This window comes from Callithrix jacchus, chromosome 6 (assembly GCF_049354715.1).
Source record: "Callithrix jacchus isolate 240 chromosome 6, calJac240_pri, whole genome shotgun sequence".
Classification (NCBI taxonomy): domain Eukaryota; kingdom Metazoa; phylum Chordata; class Mammalia; order Primates; family Cebidae; genus Callithrix; species Callithrix jacchus.
The window spans coordinates 10,278,532-10,296,900 of NC_133507.1; the positions used below are offsets into that span (position 1 = coordinate 10,278,532).

The 18,369-nt window shown below is 38.5% G+C and overlaps 1 protein-coding gene across 9 annotated transcripts in view; it reads right to left on the reverse strand.

Moving 5' to 3' along the window:
* Positions 1-10,433: 10,433 nt before the first annotated feature.
* LRRC28 (leucine rich repeat containing 28) overlaps positions 10,434-18,369 on the reverse strand; it is a 120,931-nt gene continuing 112,995 nt past the window's right edge. For all 9 annotated transcript variants that reach the window (XR_013536591.1, XM_008998312.6, XM_002749076.6 and 6 more), the window contains one exon: positions 10,434-13,610. Coding sequence is in view for 8 of the 9 variants with exons in the window: in XM_008998312.6 (XP_008996560.1) it covers positions 13,538-13,610 (73 nt within the window). In the remaining variant the exon portion in view is untranslated. The remainder of the gene's footprint in view (positions 13,611-18,369) is intronic.

Here is an 18,369-nt window from a genome sequence, read left to right on the forward strand (position 1 = left end):
ATTTTTGTAGTGACCCCAGATCAACATGCCAACTATTAATATTTTGGCCATGAATCTGATGCAAATCAATGCTTCTAATCCAATAGTAAGCAAAAGCTTAACTGATCAAACTCCAGCTTGTTTTGTTGTTGCTGCTCTTACATAAAAGGTCAAATGAAGATGGTTCAGGGAAACCTTCTAGTGAAGACTGCGTGGCCATGGCGCATCTGACAGTCACACAAATAAAAATACACTTGAAATTAAATCCTATTTCAAGCCTTGTCATAAATGAATCTTACATTAAATAAAAAGATAACATTTCCCAGACCAGCAATGATGGCTCACACCAGCAAATTGGGAGGCCGAGGCGGGCGGATCACCTGAGGTCAGGAGTTCAAGACCAGCCTGGCCAACATGGTGAACCCCTGTCTCTACTAAAAGTACAAAAATTAGCCAGGCATGGTGGTGGGTGCCTATAATTTCAGCTGCTTGGGAGGCTGAGGCAGGAGAATCGCTTCAACCCAGGAGGTGGAGGTTGCAGTGAGCCGAGCATACCACTGCATTGCAGACTAAGCAACAAAATGAGACTAAAAAAAAAAAAAAGACAAAAAAAAGATAACATTTTCCAAGATTGCTCTGGTTGAAAAGAGCTGAACTGATCATGTGTGTTGATAAAAGTAGTAGCAATTTAGTACTTGCTTGTAAAAGAATTAATCTTCCATCTGCCTGCTCAAATAAAGTGTTACTACATAGAGGAAGAAACGAAAAGAAATTGATATTTTCAAATACAATAGAAAGAAAAAGACCTAGGCTTTAAAATATATTAAATATAAATACAAATGATATTGGTAGACATGTAATACTTTTTTTTTTTTTTGAGATGGAGCCTCGCTCTGTTACCCAGGCTGGAGTGCAGTGACGTGATCTCAGCTCACTGGAACCTCCACCTCCTGGGTTCAAGCGATTCTCCTGCTTCAGCTTCTTGAGTAGCTGGAACTACAGACACCTGCCACCATGCCCAGCTAATTTTTTTATTTGAGGAGGTTTCACCATGTTGGCCAGGCTGGTCTCAAACTCCTGATCTCAGGTGACCTGCCTGCCTCAGCCTCCCAAAGTGCTGGGATTATAGGCATGAGCCACTGCATCTGGCCAGCAGACACGTAATACTATGCAGTGATTGTGTACATATGTATGTTATTACAGATTTTCATATATTAGATTAAGACAGCAGGTGACAAAACTGCATAGAAAGTTGCCCTTTAAATCAGACCACATCTGTATGTGCAGGATTTGTACAAAAGAATGAAAAGATTGGAAAGTATTCATCAAAAGATAGGGGGATGAATGAAATTTCAAGGCTTGTCTTCACACTTTTCTTTAGTCTGCAGTATTACTTTGGTGATTAGAAAAAGGCTGCTCTAATGAATTAGAAACTAAAAAACTATTACATGGAAAGAGAATTCCTGCAAGGAGTCTGGGATTAAATTGCACTCCTGTACTAAACACAGAAAGACCAGGTCTTCCTTTTTAGGGTAGTCAGTCCTATAATTCCAGGACTTTGGGAGGACAAGGCCAGGAGTTTGAGACCAGCCTGGCCAACATGGTGAAACCCTGTCTCTACTAAAAATACAAAAATTAGCTGGGTGTGGTGGTGTGCACCTGTAGTCTTGGCTACTCAGAAGGCTGAGGCAGGAGAATCACTTGAACCCGGGAGGTGGAAGTTGCAGTGAGCCAAGATTGCATCACTGTACGCTAGCGTGGGAGACAGAGAGACTCCATCTCAATTAAAAAAAGAGAGAGAGAAAGATTATATAGTCAATATACAGGACTCAACAGTAATAGCTCCAAACACAATTGACCTATATTCTTTCAAATAGCAAGATCAAATTAATATTATAGCTGGATTTTCTATTTTTCTCTTAAAATTCTTTGCTCAATTAAATAAAGAATGCATAGCCAAAGAAAGCAAGATATAATGACTTTTTAATATACAGTTTAAAATCCCTATCATTTATTTAAAATCTAGACATAGCTTTGAGCTAGTGAATTAGACTGCATACCATCAAAGTGTGTAATTCTTCAGTCAATAAATCTAACAGTGCAGGTCAGTCAGTGCCAGGAACCAGCAAGTTGTAGGATGATGTTTGGTAGATAATTCCTTCCAAAGGTAGACAGGACCTTTGGTAGATAATTCCTTCCTGTACATTTTTGTTCTAGAGAACGAATGGTACCAAAACAGTGTTGGAAACTGAGGAAAAAAGCAAATATGGCCTCCAAATGCTTTACAGAGGAGTACTTCATAGTACTTTACAGAATTTTCCACTTATGTTCAAACACGTTAATTTCATGGTGTTTTACTTTCGGCAGGTTTCAGTCCTTGAGAAGCGCTCACTAGGATGGTAATTGATCAATAAATTAAGTGAGTTGGAAGACTCCAAGTGAAAATTTAAGATTACTGCAGTTTTGGCCTGATGCTGATGTTAACCAGAGGGAACAGAATCTGAAACCAGATGAGCTGTTAGTACTGCTTTCATCTGTTTCATAGCCACAGCAACAGCAGTTCCTTGGCTTCTGGAAAGAGTGTTGGTCTATGCAAACAATTTACTAACAAATATGTAAAGTAAGTTGCATCACTAGCTTCGATTTTTAAAATTGAGATATTATATACCATACACTGAACTTTACCTCAATTCAGTGCTTTTCAGTACATTCATAAGGCTGTGCAACCAACACTAGTATCTAATTCCAGACCATTTACATTGTCTCCCAAGGAAACTCCATCCCCATTAGCACTTAGTACCCATTTTCCTCTCCCCTCAACTCCTGGCCACCATCTACTTTCTGTCTCTATGGATTTCTTATTCTGGACTTTGCATATTAATGGAATCTTTTGTGGCTGGCTCCTTTCATTTTCATGTGATAATGTTTTCAAAGTTCATCCACATTGTGGCATGTCACTAATCCATTCCTCTTTATGGCTGAATAATATTCCTTCATATGGCTATGCTAGATTTGATTCATCCATTCATCCATTGACGGGCACTTTTTGGTTATTATGAACATTCATGCACTAGTTTTTGTGTGGATGTGTTTTCAGTTTTCTTAAGTACCTAGGAATTGCTGGTCATGTGGTAACTATGTTTAACCTTTTGAGGCACTGCCAGACTGAGCCAGAGTGCATAGTTAACACATTCCCACCAGCAATGTATTAAAGTTTCAATTCATCCATTCTTGTCAAGGCTTATTATTCTCCACCTATTTGTTTATAGCCATCTTAGTGTGTGTGAAATTTTATCTCATGGTTTTGATTTGCATTTTCCTAATGACTAATGATGTGGAGCATCTTTTCATGTGCTTTTGGACATTGTATAGCTCCTTTGGAAAAATGTTTATTCAAAATCCTTTGACCATTTTTCTTAGAAATTTTTTTGAGTTGTAAGGATTCTTTATATATTCTAAATACTAGACCCTTATCAGATACATAATTTGGAAAAAATTTTTCCCGTTCTGTGAGTTGTTTTCACTTTCTTGATAGTGTCTTTGAGTACATGTTTTAAATTTTAACGAAATACAATCTGTCTGCTTTTTTGTTTGCTTGTGCTTTTGGTGTTAGTCGAATGCTTAGTCCAGTGTCATAAAGGTTCACATCTACATTTTCTTCTAAGACTTGATTTTCATTTTACATTTAGGTCTGTCATCCGTGTGGAGCAAGTTTTGCACGCGGTACGAAATAGTTCAATTTCATTGTTTCATATGGCTGTCTCACGGCAACATTTGTTAAAAACATTATACATTCATCTTCATTGAGTTGTCTTGGCACCCTTGTCAAAAATAAATTGACCATAGTGTAATGGTTGATTTCTGAAATCTCAATTCCATTCCATTGATCATGTGTTTATCCTTATGCCAGCATCACAGTCTTAATTATGTAGCTTTGTAGTAAGTTTTGAAATGGGAAGTGCAATTCTTATAATCTTTTAAAGATTAGTTTGTTATTCTGGGTCCCTTGCATTTCCATATTACTTTAGGATCAGCTTGTCCATTTCTGCAAAGAGTGCAGAGGTATTTTGATACAAATTGTTTATCAATTTGGGGAGTATTGACATCTTAGCAATATTTTCTCCCAATCTGTGAACACAAAATTTCTTTATACTCAAATTATCTGTTTTTTAATGATGTTAAATCCAAGTATTTTATTCTTTGTGATGCTGTTGTGAATGGAATTCTTTCGTGTGTTGTTCATTGCTAATGTATAAAAATCAATGACCGTTGTGTATTAACCTTGTATCCTGCAACCTCATTGAACTTATTAGTGCCAGTAGTTTTTCGGTGTGAATCCCTTAATATTTTCTACATACAAGATCATGTCATCTGCAGACTATTTTACTTCATCTTGCCTACTGTCTTGGCTAGAACCTCCAGTACAAGGTTGAATAGAAGTGATGAGAGAGAACATCCTTGTCTTATTCATCATCTCTAGGAGGGAAAGCTTATAGTATTTTGCATCAACGTATCAGGTGTGGGCTTTTCATAGATGTCGTTTCTCAGGATAAAAAAAAAGTCCTTCTATTTTTGGCTTTTTGAATGTTTTCATCTAAGAGTTTTGAATTTTGCCAGATGTTAAATGCTTTTTCTATATGCATTGAGATGATGTTGTTTTTGTCCTTTATTCTAATAATGTGGGTATACTACATTGATTTATGCATGTTGAATTTTGTATTCCTGAATCTCACTTGCTTATGGTGTATATTCCTTTCTATATGTTGCTGGATTTAGTTTCATTAGTATTTTCTTGAGGAATTTTTTGTTTTTTGTTTTTGAGACAGAGTTTCACTCGTTACCCAGGCTGGAGTGCAATGGTGCGATCTTGGTTCACCACAACCTCCGCCTCCTGGGTTCAGGCAATTCTCCTGCCTCAGCCTCCCAAGTAGCTGGGATTACAGGCACACGCCACCATGCCCAGCTAATTTTTTTGGTACTTTTAGTAGAGACGGGGTTTCACCATGTTGACCAGGATGGTCTTGATCTCTTGACCTTGTGATCCACCCGCCTCGGCCTCCCAAAGTGCTGGGATCACAGACATGAGCCACTTCGCCTGGCCAAGGATTCTTGCATCTATATTGAGGGCTATTGGCCTGTAGTTGTTTTCTTTGCCCAATTTCTAGTGTGGGTGATATTGAATTAGAAAGGGTATCCCCCTTTTCTGTTTTTTTTTTGGAAGACTATTTGAATAAGTGGTGGTATTCTGTAAATGTTTGGTAGAATTCACCAGTGAAGGCATCTGCTCCTGGACTTTACCCTGTGGGAATTTTAAGAGATGGGGGTTTCACTCTCACCCAGGTTGAAGTGCAGTGGTGTGACAATAGCTTACTACAACCTTGAACTCCTGGGCTTAAAGGATACTTCCATCTCACCTTCCCAAGCAGCTGGGACTACAGGTATGCACCACCACACCTATTTTTTTTTTTTTTAATTTGTATTATTATTATTATTTTGAGATGGAGTTTCGCTCGTTACCCGGGCTGGAGTGCAATGGTGCAATTTTGGCTCACCGCAACCTCCGCCTCCTGGGTTCAGGCAATTCTCCTGCCTCAGCCTCCTGAGTAGCTGGGATTACAGGCACGCGCCACCATACCCAGCTAATTTTTTGTATTTTTAGTAGAGACGGGGTTTCACCATGTTGACCAGGATGGTCTTGATCTCTTGTCCTCGTGATCTACCCGTCTCGGCCTCCCAAAGTGCTGGGATTACAGGCTTGAGCCACCGCGCCCGGCCGTATTATTATTTTTAAGAGACAAGGTCTCCCTATGTTGCCCAGGCTGGTCTTAAACTCTTGGCCTAAAGCAATCCTCCTGCTTCAGCTTCCTAAATAGCTGGCATTACAGGTGTCAGCCACCATGCCTGGCTGTGGGAAGTTTTTTGATTATTCATTTAATCTGTTTGGATCTATTTAAATTTTTATTTCTTCTTCAATTTTGGTAGTACATCTTTCTAGCTATCTGTCCACTTCATCTAAATTCTCTAATTTGTCATATGAACTCTTATAATTTTTATTTCCATAAGATTGGTAGTAATCTTTCATTCCTGATTTTAATAATTTGTCTTCACTATTTTTCTTTTGAGGCTGGCTAAGGGTATCATTTTATTGACTTTTTGTAAGAACCAGCTTTGGTTTGATTTTTCTCTATTTTTCTGTCCTCTATTTCATTTATTTGATTCTAATCCAAATTATTTCTTTGTTCTGTTTGCTTTAGGTTTAGTTTGCTATTCTTTTCTAGTTTCTAAAGGTTTCAGGCTAGGTTATTGATTTGAAACTTTTTGGTAACAGAGACATTTATAGCTAGACATGATCCTTTAAGTGATGGTTTAGCTGCATCTCATAAGTTCTGGTATGTTCTGTCACCTTCATTACTCTAAGGGACTTTGTAATTTCCTCGTGAATCTTTCCTTTGGCCCATTGGTTAATAGGAGTGTATTGTTTAATTTCCAAATTTTTGTAGGTTTCCCAAAGTTTCTTCCAATTTTTAATTTCATCCCATTGTGGTCAAAGAACATGTTTTGTATAATTTCAATTCTTTCAAAAATTCTGCCTTCTTGATAGATTGTTCCTTTTATGTAATGTCTTTGTCTCTAATAATTTTTATTTAAAAGTCTATTTTGTCTGATATATCTACTCAAGCTCTTTTTTTCTTAGAGTTTACATGTATTTTTTCATCCTTTTACTTTCAGCCTACTTGTCATTGAATCTAAAGCGTTTCTTGGTGGGCAGCATATAGTTGGACCATGATTATTATCCATTCTACCATCTTTGCCTTTTGAGTGTTTAATCCACTTACACTTAATGCAGTTATTGATAAGGTGGGGTTTAGTCTGCAATTATATATATATATATAAATTTTTAATACAGACAAGGCCTCATGCTGGCCTTGAACTCCCAGGCTCAAGCAATCCTCCTGCTTCAGCCTCCACAAGTGCTGGCATTATAGGCATAAGCCACTGTGATCAGCCTGGTTGTTTTCTATGTCTTTTGTCTTTTTTTGTTCCTTTATTCTTCCATTATTTCTATGACTTCTTTTGTTGGCAGCGTTTTTCTAGTATACCATTTTCTTTGCTGTAGCTTTTACATATACTCTTTATCTATTTTCTTAGTGATTTTCCTGATGATTATAACATTTTGATTTACAACAACCTAGTTTGGATTAATACCAACTTAACAGTACAAAAAATTTTCTTGCTCTGTTAAGTCTGTTCCCTCCCACTTCCTTTGTAATGCTATTGTCATACAAATTGTTTTTCACTGTGTGCCCACCCAAACAGATTACTGTTTTATGCAGTTGCCTCAAATCAGATAGGAGGAAAAAAAATTACAAAAAATGCATTTGTACTGCCTTTTATATTTACCAATATAGCTGCCTTTACCAGTGCTATTTCTTCATGTGCAATTGAGTTACTGTTAACTTTTCAGCCTGAAGTTCCCTGTTTATTATTTCTTGTAGTGCAGACTAATGACAAATTCTGTTTTTGTTTATGCGGGCATGTCCTAATCATTTTTGAAGGACAGTTTTGTTGGAAATAGAATTCTTATTTGATAGTCATTCACTTTCACCACTTGGAATATGTCATCCCTTTTTCTACATTTCATAGTTTCTGGTGACAATCCTCTGTATATGAGTCACTTCTCTCTTTGCTTCCACGATTCTTTGGACAGTGTGATTTCCTGTCCAGGCATGGGTCTCTGAGTATAAACTCAGATATAGATAGATATCTGAGTATATGTAAATAGATAAAGAGTACATGTAAAAGCTACAGCAAAGAAAATGGTACTTAAGGTTCATTGAGCTTCTTGGGTATGTAAATCAATGCTTTTCATCAAATTTCAGTCTTTGGCCATTATTTTTTAAAATATTCTACCTCTTTCTCTCCTCTGACACTCCAATTATGCATATATTTGTATGAATGATGGTGTGCCACAGATCTCTGAGGCTCTATTCATTTTTCTTCATTCTTTTGTTTCTCAGACTAGAGTACCTCAAATTTTTCATTTCAGTTACTGTATTTTCAACTTCAAGACTTATATTTGGTTCTTTTAAAAATAATTTTTCATCATTTTCTATTTAGTGAGACATTTTCATACTTTTAGTTCTTTACACATAATTTTTCTTTAGTTCTCTGAACCTATCTAAAATAGCCAATTTAAGGTCTTCATCTAAAAATCCAAAGTCTAGACTTCCTCAGGTACAGTCTCTATTATTTTCCCCCGTGTATGGAACATATTTTATGTTCCTCATTTTTCTGTGGAAAACGACATTTCAAAGAACAATGTGGCAACTCTGGAAATCACACTTACCTATCTTTTTATCTCCTTGCTAAGGGTTAGATGTACTTTCTGGGTTTTGGCTTGTTTAGTCCTGTTGAGTGACTGTTCTGAACTAATTCAGTAAAGTCTATATTCTTTATAGTGCATGGATACTGAAGTCTTTATGCTAGGGTCATTTAGTGGTCAGCTAACGAATGCACAGAAATTTCCCAAAACCCTACTAAGGGAGTGTCCTTACTGTGCTACGTCTCCAAGTCTGTGGTCAGGGCTCTGGGTGCATGTTGGCACACCCCTTCAACGCTGAGCTAGGAAGGCGACAGGAAGGAAGCTGCCTTTGGCTTCACTGTCTGCTTCTGTGTCAAGGTCAACTTACGGTGAAAGCTCAAGATGTTCTTAAGTCTTTCCTGAGCAGGAGTATAACCCTTGGCATATGCAAAGCTCTGTACAGACACATGACCATCTAAATTCCCAATATCAGAGCTTTTCAAGGTCCCTATGGGTATCTTATTCCCCAGTTTTTTGTTTTTTTTTAACGTTTTTTGGTTAGCCTATTGTCTGCTCCAAGGGTAAGCCACTACTTGAGGCAACCACAAAATTAATCAATTGCCTCTGAGTCTTTCTTGACTAATGTCCCTGGGAAAAAGGCTTTTCACACCTGGCAAGCTCCAATCTGGTAAAATAAAGACAGTCTTGCAAATGAGGTCTTCCAGGGAACTGCCCGACAGGTCAAATAATGACAATTCTCTGGGAATTAGCCTTTAACGGATTCTAACCCATTCTGCACCCCCTAGTGGCAGCCAGGCTGCTACTTTTCACCTTCATTGTACACTGTTGGTTTTCAAGGATACAACAGAGATGGAAGGGGGAGATAGGAATAGGAATAGGAATAGGAATAGGGCAACTTATAACACTTCACAAAGCTCATTCATGCTGAGAATTCAGCCATTTCTCTTGAATAAATACTTCACCAGTGACATTCTGAGCATTCACATGGTTCGAGCTCAGTTATTCTATAAACTGCAGTTAACTGAGTGAGGAAACCAAACTGGATACAGTTTGAGTTCTTAGTCACACTCTAAATGAATGTTGCCATAATTTTTCAGAGGCCTGGATATTCCTTTCATTATGTATCTATTTTAAAAATCTTGGATCATTATAAACTCAAAAATCACCATGAGAAACAAAACCTGATATTCTTTAACACAGGTAACAAGGACAATCCACACTTGAGTGGAAAAACCCCCGGCTAACCTTTGCAAGTCTCTTAATTACATATAGAAATAATCTCTGAATGTTCCACCTTCTGCCGGGCCACTGCACTGGCTGCCAGTACTTTTCTGTCTCCAGAGTACAAGGGGACCACACATATAGTCATTCTTCGAAGGCTGCGAAGCAAGCTCTTTTCCTGAGCGAGAATATCAGTCACTTGTCTATGATCAATCCCTTTCCTAGAGACACCTGCATCACTTTCAGATCTATTAGTTGGTGACACAAGGAGGTACTTTGGGGTAGACACAGTGAGGCCTGAATGATTTTTTTTTTTTTTTGAGCCTAAGTCTCACTCTGTCACTCATGCTGGAGTGCAGTGGCATGATCTCAGCTCACTGCAACCTCCATCTGCCAGGTTCAAGCAACTGAACCACCTGCCTCAGCCTCCCACATAGCTGGGACTACAGGTGTGCACCACCATGCCTGGCTAACTTTTTTGTATTTTTAGTAGAGATGGGGTTTCACCATGCTGGCCAGGCAGGTCTGGAATTCCCCACCTCTGATTCGCCTGCCTCGGCCTCCCAAAGTGCTGGGATTACAGGCATGCACCACCATGCCTGGCCGAGACTGGAATGATTTTTAGACAGAAATAGAGCTAGTTTCAAGAATACAAACTTTATAAAAACCCCCTTTGGAGAAAAGATATTCACTGAGTTTCTGGGAAAATACAGGAGAACCTCATTAGGAACAAACAGGAGTGAATGAAAACCACGAAACTAAGGCATAATAAAACAGGCAGGGTTATGTAAGAATCCATTTAAAGAAGAGTCTTAGAGTGTGTTTATGAGTCTGTGAAATGAATTTACATCTCAGTTTTTATCAGATTGCATTAATGTTGGTCCAGTTAGAAATCCATGTTCACAAATCATCTTAATAAAAACGTTTTAATTTATGCTGAGGCAATGTATTGTGTTTAAGCACTTTACAGCAAGATTAGAATTTCTGATTTTTCATTCAGGAAACAACTGTACTACTACTAATTTTTAAAACTGGCTTTGAAAGTCCCTGAGACTACAAAATACTTGTATATTTTAGAGAAAATTATGTGCAGAGCTTCATAAACCAACTGGTGTTGAAGACTTCTTTTTTCCTAGACTGCAAAGATTTCAATTCGTAATGCTCAATGTAAAACAGAAGTGAGATGTACTTTACATAGTCAGACAAGCTGGAGTGTGAAAGGTCTTCGTGAGGCATGCTGACCAAAAGATGTTTAATGTAAGCCTCACTTTTCCAGAAGAGAAGGGCCAGATAACGAAGAGGTTCGTCACTCTTATCCATTAGCCAGAGTGGATCCTCCATCCAGGCTGGGCTCTTTTGTATAGGGATCATTTAATTATTATATATTTTAAGAGTGTGCTCAAAACATGTATTAACTGAAGATGCAGCATTTCATCCATACAATGTTACTTAATTGAGGCTTTTGGTATGATAACAATTGGGCACACTGAAGAACAATGATAGGGTGATCCACTAAAATGGGCCCCCTTTGCACGACATCATAGGAAGTCCTATGCTCATGAAGCTATCCTGGACTTTACCACAAACCACACATGAGCTCACTGAAGAAAACTTACCTGGACAGGTGATACTTTCCAAGTAGTTCACTTTTTTTTGTATTACTCTTTTTGTGTGAAATACTTTTCTACCTAGGGTCACTGTTGCTCAAGAAAACAGCATATAAAATAACTTCATATTTGTTTTTCTGCAAAGCTTTGGACACAATTCAAATATATAGCATGTAGGCAAATTTTCTCCAGTTGATGACACTCCTTTAAAATATCCAAAGATTAAGAGTGACACTGATCATTGATGAATCCAGCAGAGAATTTCCATAACAAACAGCACCAGGGAAACCACTTAAGTTCCACTTCTCATCAGTTAAGTTCTGGTGCTGTACCCAAGGACGAAGGTTGAGACTGCACAAATGTTGTATGCCCAGCCCACTGCTGTTGTTTAACACACTGTAGCTCATAACAGGTAGAGAAAGAATGCTTGGATTGTAAGCATCTTTGTAAAATTTCAAACCAGGTCAAACTAATGTATTACCTTATCGCAGTGAGAACCCTGAATATCAAGTTAGCACATTTTATAGCTCCATTCCATGACATATGATGGTAGAGGATGAAATAGAAAAATGTAGCAAGATCTTTACTGTCACTTAAATGATAGGTAGCAGTCACTTAGGCCTGAGGCACAATTGTGAAATTTCACGCCACATTTTTCACCTGCTTACTTATATACATATAGAGGTTACCTGAAAACTTCAATTATTCCAAAGGATGAAAGAAGTGTTACATTTTGATAGAGATCTTCAGTTCCTATTTTACTATAAGCCTTTGAAATGTTAAGGCTGAATAGACCAAGTTATGAAAAGGAACAAGAGGAAGTAAGAACAGTGCAGATACAGTGGGAACACATGGTAACTTTCTGCCTTCTCCATTCTACGTGGATGGTGTGCTTTCCGGGCAGCAGGTGGTGTGACTGTAAAAAGATCACACATTTGTCAGTAACTATGTAGGATTTCTGGCACTGTTAGAACACAGCATTATAAAGTCAGGGCAGCTAATAAAAATACCATCAACCAAATTTTTCATGAATCTGAAATTAAAAAAATTATTTTTCTACCAAGCAAATCTTCTTGGTTCTCCTTTCAGCCCTGCCTTTTAGAAAACTTACATCATTTAAAAACATTTTAAAAAAAGAATCACTTCACAGCAACCAGATGAACATCTGGCAGCAAAGCAACATTAAAATGCCATCCTTTGAAAGGAAGAGCAAATACGTGACTTCTTCATGAAGAGCAGTTCTTTCTGGCAGAGTGGAGGCTCACAGACTTTCTGTTTATGGACTTTTGCAGAAGTCCAAGGCTGAATTTGGATCTGCTTTTCCTGTATGTTCTTGTTGCATCTGGGCAGTATATGTTAAGTATATAAGAAACTAGGGTCAAAATGAAGATAATCTCATGTATCAGGTGAATGAGTAAATGTGCACAGGCTGTATTTAGAATCACCTTGTTAAAAACTAGTAGTGGAAGCAGCTGAAGCCTTTCACATGTGACAAAAAGTTTTCAAAGTCAGTATAAATTTAATCATCAACTCATCAAAAAAGAACACTGAGGCTTATTTAAATGTGTTTTCTCCCCCTTTCTCATTGTATGGAAACTGTTTATATTGAGAAAGGAAAAGGATCAGATCTTGTAAAGCTTCAAATATTCTTCAAATTCTTCTCATATAAACAAATCTTATCAGAAAATTTAAAAGTTTCTAAACTTTTTTTCTGTAAACATTTTTAAAAAATAAGAGTGCATTTCATTACAATCTACATTTTTGTTTTTAAAATCCCTCACAAAAATTTCTTGCTACATAGCAAAACTTACAAACAAGGCTGGAACTTTCCAGAGGGTGTGTGCTCTGGGATCCTCATTGAGCCTCCATGGGAGTCTCACTTTGCCGCCAACTCAGGCACCCCACCCTGCTACTCAAGACCACTGAGGCCGTGGGGTTTGCTGAAACTCCTCAAAAACTGACAAGTTTCCACTGGAGACACTGTGCAGAATATGCTCTCGGGGAAATCACTCTCTGGGGAAAGCAAGGGAGAAGAGAGGAAGCATCACTGAAGGTATGTGTGTTCAAAAGGGAATCTCGTTAGATGATCAACCACTGTTCTCCAGGAACCTGAAACTTGCTTTAAATTAGATTTGGGGAGGCCCACCAATCTATAAATAGTTCGTGTAAAAGACACACTCACATAAAAAGGAAAACCACAGAAGACAAACGGGTCCTTAATTTGGGGGAGGATATATTCCAACTTGGGGGAAGGGTGAGGCATTTTAGCTCTGAAGCCCAATCTTGACATTTCCAGAGAGTTCCACAGTGCCCCGCCTTGGACAGGACAGGATGGAAGAGTCTGTTCTGGACTGGCCGGATTCCCTAGCGTCAAGCTGGCAGTGCTCCTGAGGCTCCTGGGTGTTTATCAACTCAGCAGGTCAAAAGTCTGCAGACACTGGGTGGAGCAGCAGTAAGCCACAAAACTAACAGTTGTCCTCCTGGAAGGGGAGAAGGGGAGAGAAGAACACTGTGAGTTCAAGATTAAAGTTTCTGATTCTTTCTGTTGGAAACTATCTTTTTTGTTAGAATGAAGGATTAGCTATAGTCAACAAACTGCACAGCAGAAATTTAAAGTTCCTTTTAAAACTGAGCACTGGAATCAGGTGAAGTATGTGCACGTGAATGTTCATTTTAATAGTAGTGTTCAGAGGATATACTATCCCTAAAGTAGAAACTAAGAAGAAAAATACCTTTTCCACATTACATTTCGAATTCTGCTTACTAGAACCAACAGTGCAGTGATAGAATTTGAAGTCCATTATAAAAATAATGTAACAGAAAATGTCACCCATTTAGCCAGAACACATATATACCACAAAGCTTGAACAACATAATTTTAAGGAATTTATCCTACAAATGTATGTATACACATAGATTGCTAGTAGAGGTCATTTCAGAATCTGAATAATACAGTTCAAAGGTCTTCCCCATATAGCAGAGGTTTGGGCACCTTTGTGCAGTGAGTCACGAGCCCCAAGGGGCATCTGACCCACTCTTGACAGCTCCAGCTGTTAGATGCCTTGTTTTCCAGCCAGAAGTGCTATCCTCTGGTAGGGGTAGAAAAGTCTCCTATTATTTCCACAAGACCCCATGTGCTGATGGTTTTCCATTTCCTCACCCTCAACCCAGTCTGCCATTCTCCATGGCCCAGGAAGGGGACCTCTGTAGTCTTTACCAGCAAAGCTGCCTCATCTTCAGCTTCTGGTTAGGCCAGTGGGAGGCACCAGCAGGAGGCTGAAGGGCAGGAAGAGGGAAGGTTGAGTATTTCACCCCACTCCCTCTCTTCCTCTACAACTGGAGCTCCTATCTGGCAGACCCCCTTTGCCACCACTGGTTCTCACCAGGCTCCAGAGCTACCTTTGCCCTTCAGGCCCAAGGACTAAGCATGGTAAGGGCTTCCTCCTGCTGTGAGTCCCTGGCTGTCTCATTATCCTTCTGGGTGCCTGCCTAAACTTCAGCTGATTGTCCCTCTTCATTAATTTCTCTTCAAAGTTTCAGCCAAATGTGCATTTTGTTTTCCACCCCTGATGAATACAGTATGTGTTCGGAGAAGTGGCCCAATGAAGCAGCTCATCCAGGTGAGATTCTGAGGGTGGGCTGGTGAGTACATGAATGGCTTGCTTTCTTACTAGGGAGAAGTGGGATCCTGCCAATCTGCAGCATGTGGTGGCATCACGGTTACTCAAATGTCACTGAAACAGAAAGTAACAGGAGGGCAAGCCACTGGGAGACCAAATGTCCGTGGCACTTGATTGCTACGGCATCATGGTGATTCCAAGTTTGTGGGGTGAGATGGCTTCTTTTGACTGTGCTGAAGAGATTCCAAAAAGAAAATGATGAGCTTAGTGCCTTGAGATCTCAACTATAAAGGCATGGGCAGAGAATCCAAGTTTTTATGGTGGCCTTCAAGGAATCCTTAGTTTATAAAGCTACAAGGGACATGACTGAGGCTTAATGTAGACATTTCAGGATCATATGCCAGATCAAGATATATTTATGCCATGTCCCTTCAGCTAAGGTAAAGGTGCTGTTGGGAAAGAGTGGGAACCTGAGACTTGATGATATGGGAGCCTCTAGCCAGGCATGAATCTAAGAACCTTGGCTCTCTAATATCTCTAAACATTTCTTCATATCAGAAACAGCCCTTTCCACCTTCTAAGAAAAGTAGCATTCCATTGGGTAAAAATGTTTCAATGGCTTCATCTGGGGTGGTCATCTGAAAACTTCTGAAGACCCACAACCATCAATACTCACTGGCTATAGGGCCAAAAAAAGTCAAATCCTAGCATGATCTAGAGATACTGCAAGGTCTCCTCTTGGAGGAAATCATGTACATGCTGATGGAGTTGCAGGATCTTGTCAAATTATATTAGCAGGAACCTGGAGGGCACACATGGAAATGGATTCTAAGTACATTAGCCAGCAAGAATGCATATAAGATTGGATCAGGCCAACAGGAGTACTTCACCTAGACTTCAGAATGTAATACATTAGGCACCCAGGAATGGTTAAGAGAAGCACTGACTCAGTGGAGGCCAACAGCTGATGAGACAGCTATGCTAGACTCCCCTTGCAGACTCTAGAGGGAGGAGAAATGGGATTGTGGAGAGGACCCAAGGTGGTGTACCCTGCTCAGTCACCTCCTGAAAATTTCCAACACTTGTTGGAGGTCCAACAACTGTTTTTCTTCCCAAAGGCTTAATGTACTTGCAAGGGGAATACAAACTGGAAGTAGCATGCACCCTTGATGTCTTAATAAATACATGATTATCAGAAGTGAAAGAGAAATCCTACAAGAGTTCACATGCCTGCTACATCAGTGCAGTTTCAAATGGAAAAGAAGGGTTGTATCCAGAACTGCCCACTACAGAGAAACAAATGCACACTTGGTGGAACACTCCGGATTTGGGGGGAAAGTATATTTCAGTGGGAACTTCTGGCTATGCCAAAATGGGGTAAACCCCATTCCTCTCAGGTTTTTCCCCTACACCTGAAACACTCTGAACAAAACACAGCAAATAAGCACAAGCAAGCTGTGAAAGGGAGAATGAAGGCAGACAGCCTAGGGACTGTGGGACTTGAACAATGCAGTGCTGGCCAGTTCCCTGGGTACTTTATTGCTCTCTCTATCTTAAACAGAATGCTGTGGAAGCCTCCAATCCAGAACCAGTAACGGGCACAGACAGAACTGACTCCAAGTAAAGCCCATGCCCCCAAGCCAAAGGCCTGGGACAGGAAATCTATAGAGACGAAAGTAGATAAGCAGTTGCCCAGGGCTAGGTATGATGGGGATAAAGGAACAGGGGCAATAGCTGAATGTTCATGGTTTCTCGCATGGTGAGAAAATGTTCTGAAATAGACTGGAGTGATGGTTGCACATCTCACTGCATGTAGTAAGAATCAGTGAATTGTATATTTTAAATGGGTGAAATTATATGATACATGTATTATCTCAATAAAGCTGTTAAGAAATAATAGAGATGAAAGGAGAAATAGATAAATCCATAAATAGAATTGGAGACTTCAATACCTTACTCTAAGCACCTGCTAGAATAACTGAACAACACAGTAAATTAAAAATCTGACATAGACAGAACACTATCCAATAGTGGCAGAATATATGTTGTTTGTTTCAAATGTCCATGAACTATACACCAAGTCACAGCTGAGATCTGCTCACCTGGACAGAGCTGCTAGAGCCATAAACTGGTAGGAACACTTAAATGAGAATTTTTACAAAATCTGGACATAAAACCACACCTTAAAAAATGTAAAAGACATCATATAAATTATGTTCTCAAGCTACAATGGAATTAAACTAGAAATCAATAAAAGATAGCTAGAAAATTCCTGAATATTTAAACAATTTTAAATGTCTAGGTGAAAGAAGAAATCTGAAGAGAAAACAAATTTTCAACTAAATGAAGATGAAATACAAGTCATCAAAGAGTAACAGGATGCAGCCAAAGCAGTAATTAAAGGGAAACTTATACCAAACACACACAATAGAAAAGAAAGATCTAAAATCAGTAACTCACATTTCTACCAGGAAACTACAGAATGAAGAACAATTTAAGTTTAAAGCAAGTAAAAATCAGAGACTATGTTCATTGACTATAATAGAATCAAACTAGAAATCAATCACAAAAAGAAAAGAGGGAATTCTTCAAACATACAGAAATTAAACATCACAATTCTTTGACCCATGGATCAAATGACCACACTTCCATAGGTGAAAAAGGAAATCTCAAAAGAACTTAAAATATACACAAACCAAATGAAGACAAAAATACAATACAAAAGTCAAAAATTTTGGTACATAGCTAGAGACAGCAGTTCTGAGGGAAATCTATACCACTAAATGCTTATATTACAAAGAGGCTTAGATTATTGATTTAAGACTTTTCCTCTTTTCTAATGTAAGTACTTAGTGCTATACATTTCCTCTGAGCTTTTAAAAACTTAAGGAGCAAAATACACCCAAAGCAAGCAGAAGAATAGCAAATAATAAAGAGGAGAAACCAATGAAATTAATCACCAGGATTATGAATAAAACTGATAAATCTTGAGCAACACTGACAAAGATTAAGAAAATACACAATATTAGAAATGAAACAGGTGATATCATCACAGATCCTACAGCCATTAAAAAGGTGTACAGGAATACCAGGAACAACTTTATACTAATAAATCTGACAACTTAGAACAAACAGACCAATGTCTAGAAAACCACAAACTACCAAAACTCAACTGAGATGAAAAAGACAACTTGAATAGTCCTACAACAATTACATAAACTGAATTTATAACTTAAAAAAGAAAACAAATTTCCCTGCCCAGATGGTTTGACTGGAGAATTCTAACAGAGTTAAAAAAAAAAAAATTTGTGAAAAGTTTTACACAATTTCTTCAGGAAAAAAAGAAGAAGAAGAACACTTCCTAACTCATTTCATGAGGCTGGTATTATCCTGACACCAGAACCAGACCAGGACAATACAAAAACAGAAAATTACAGACCAGTATCTTTCATGAACAAAGATTTTAAAATCTTCAACAAAGTATTAACAAATTAAAGAAATGTACAAAAAGAATTACACATCTTGATCAAGTGGGAGTTATTCCAGGCATGTGAGGCTAGTTCAATATTTGATAATTAGTATCACCCACCATATCAAAAGGCAGAAGAAAAACCATACG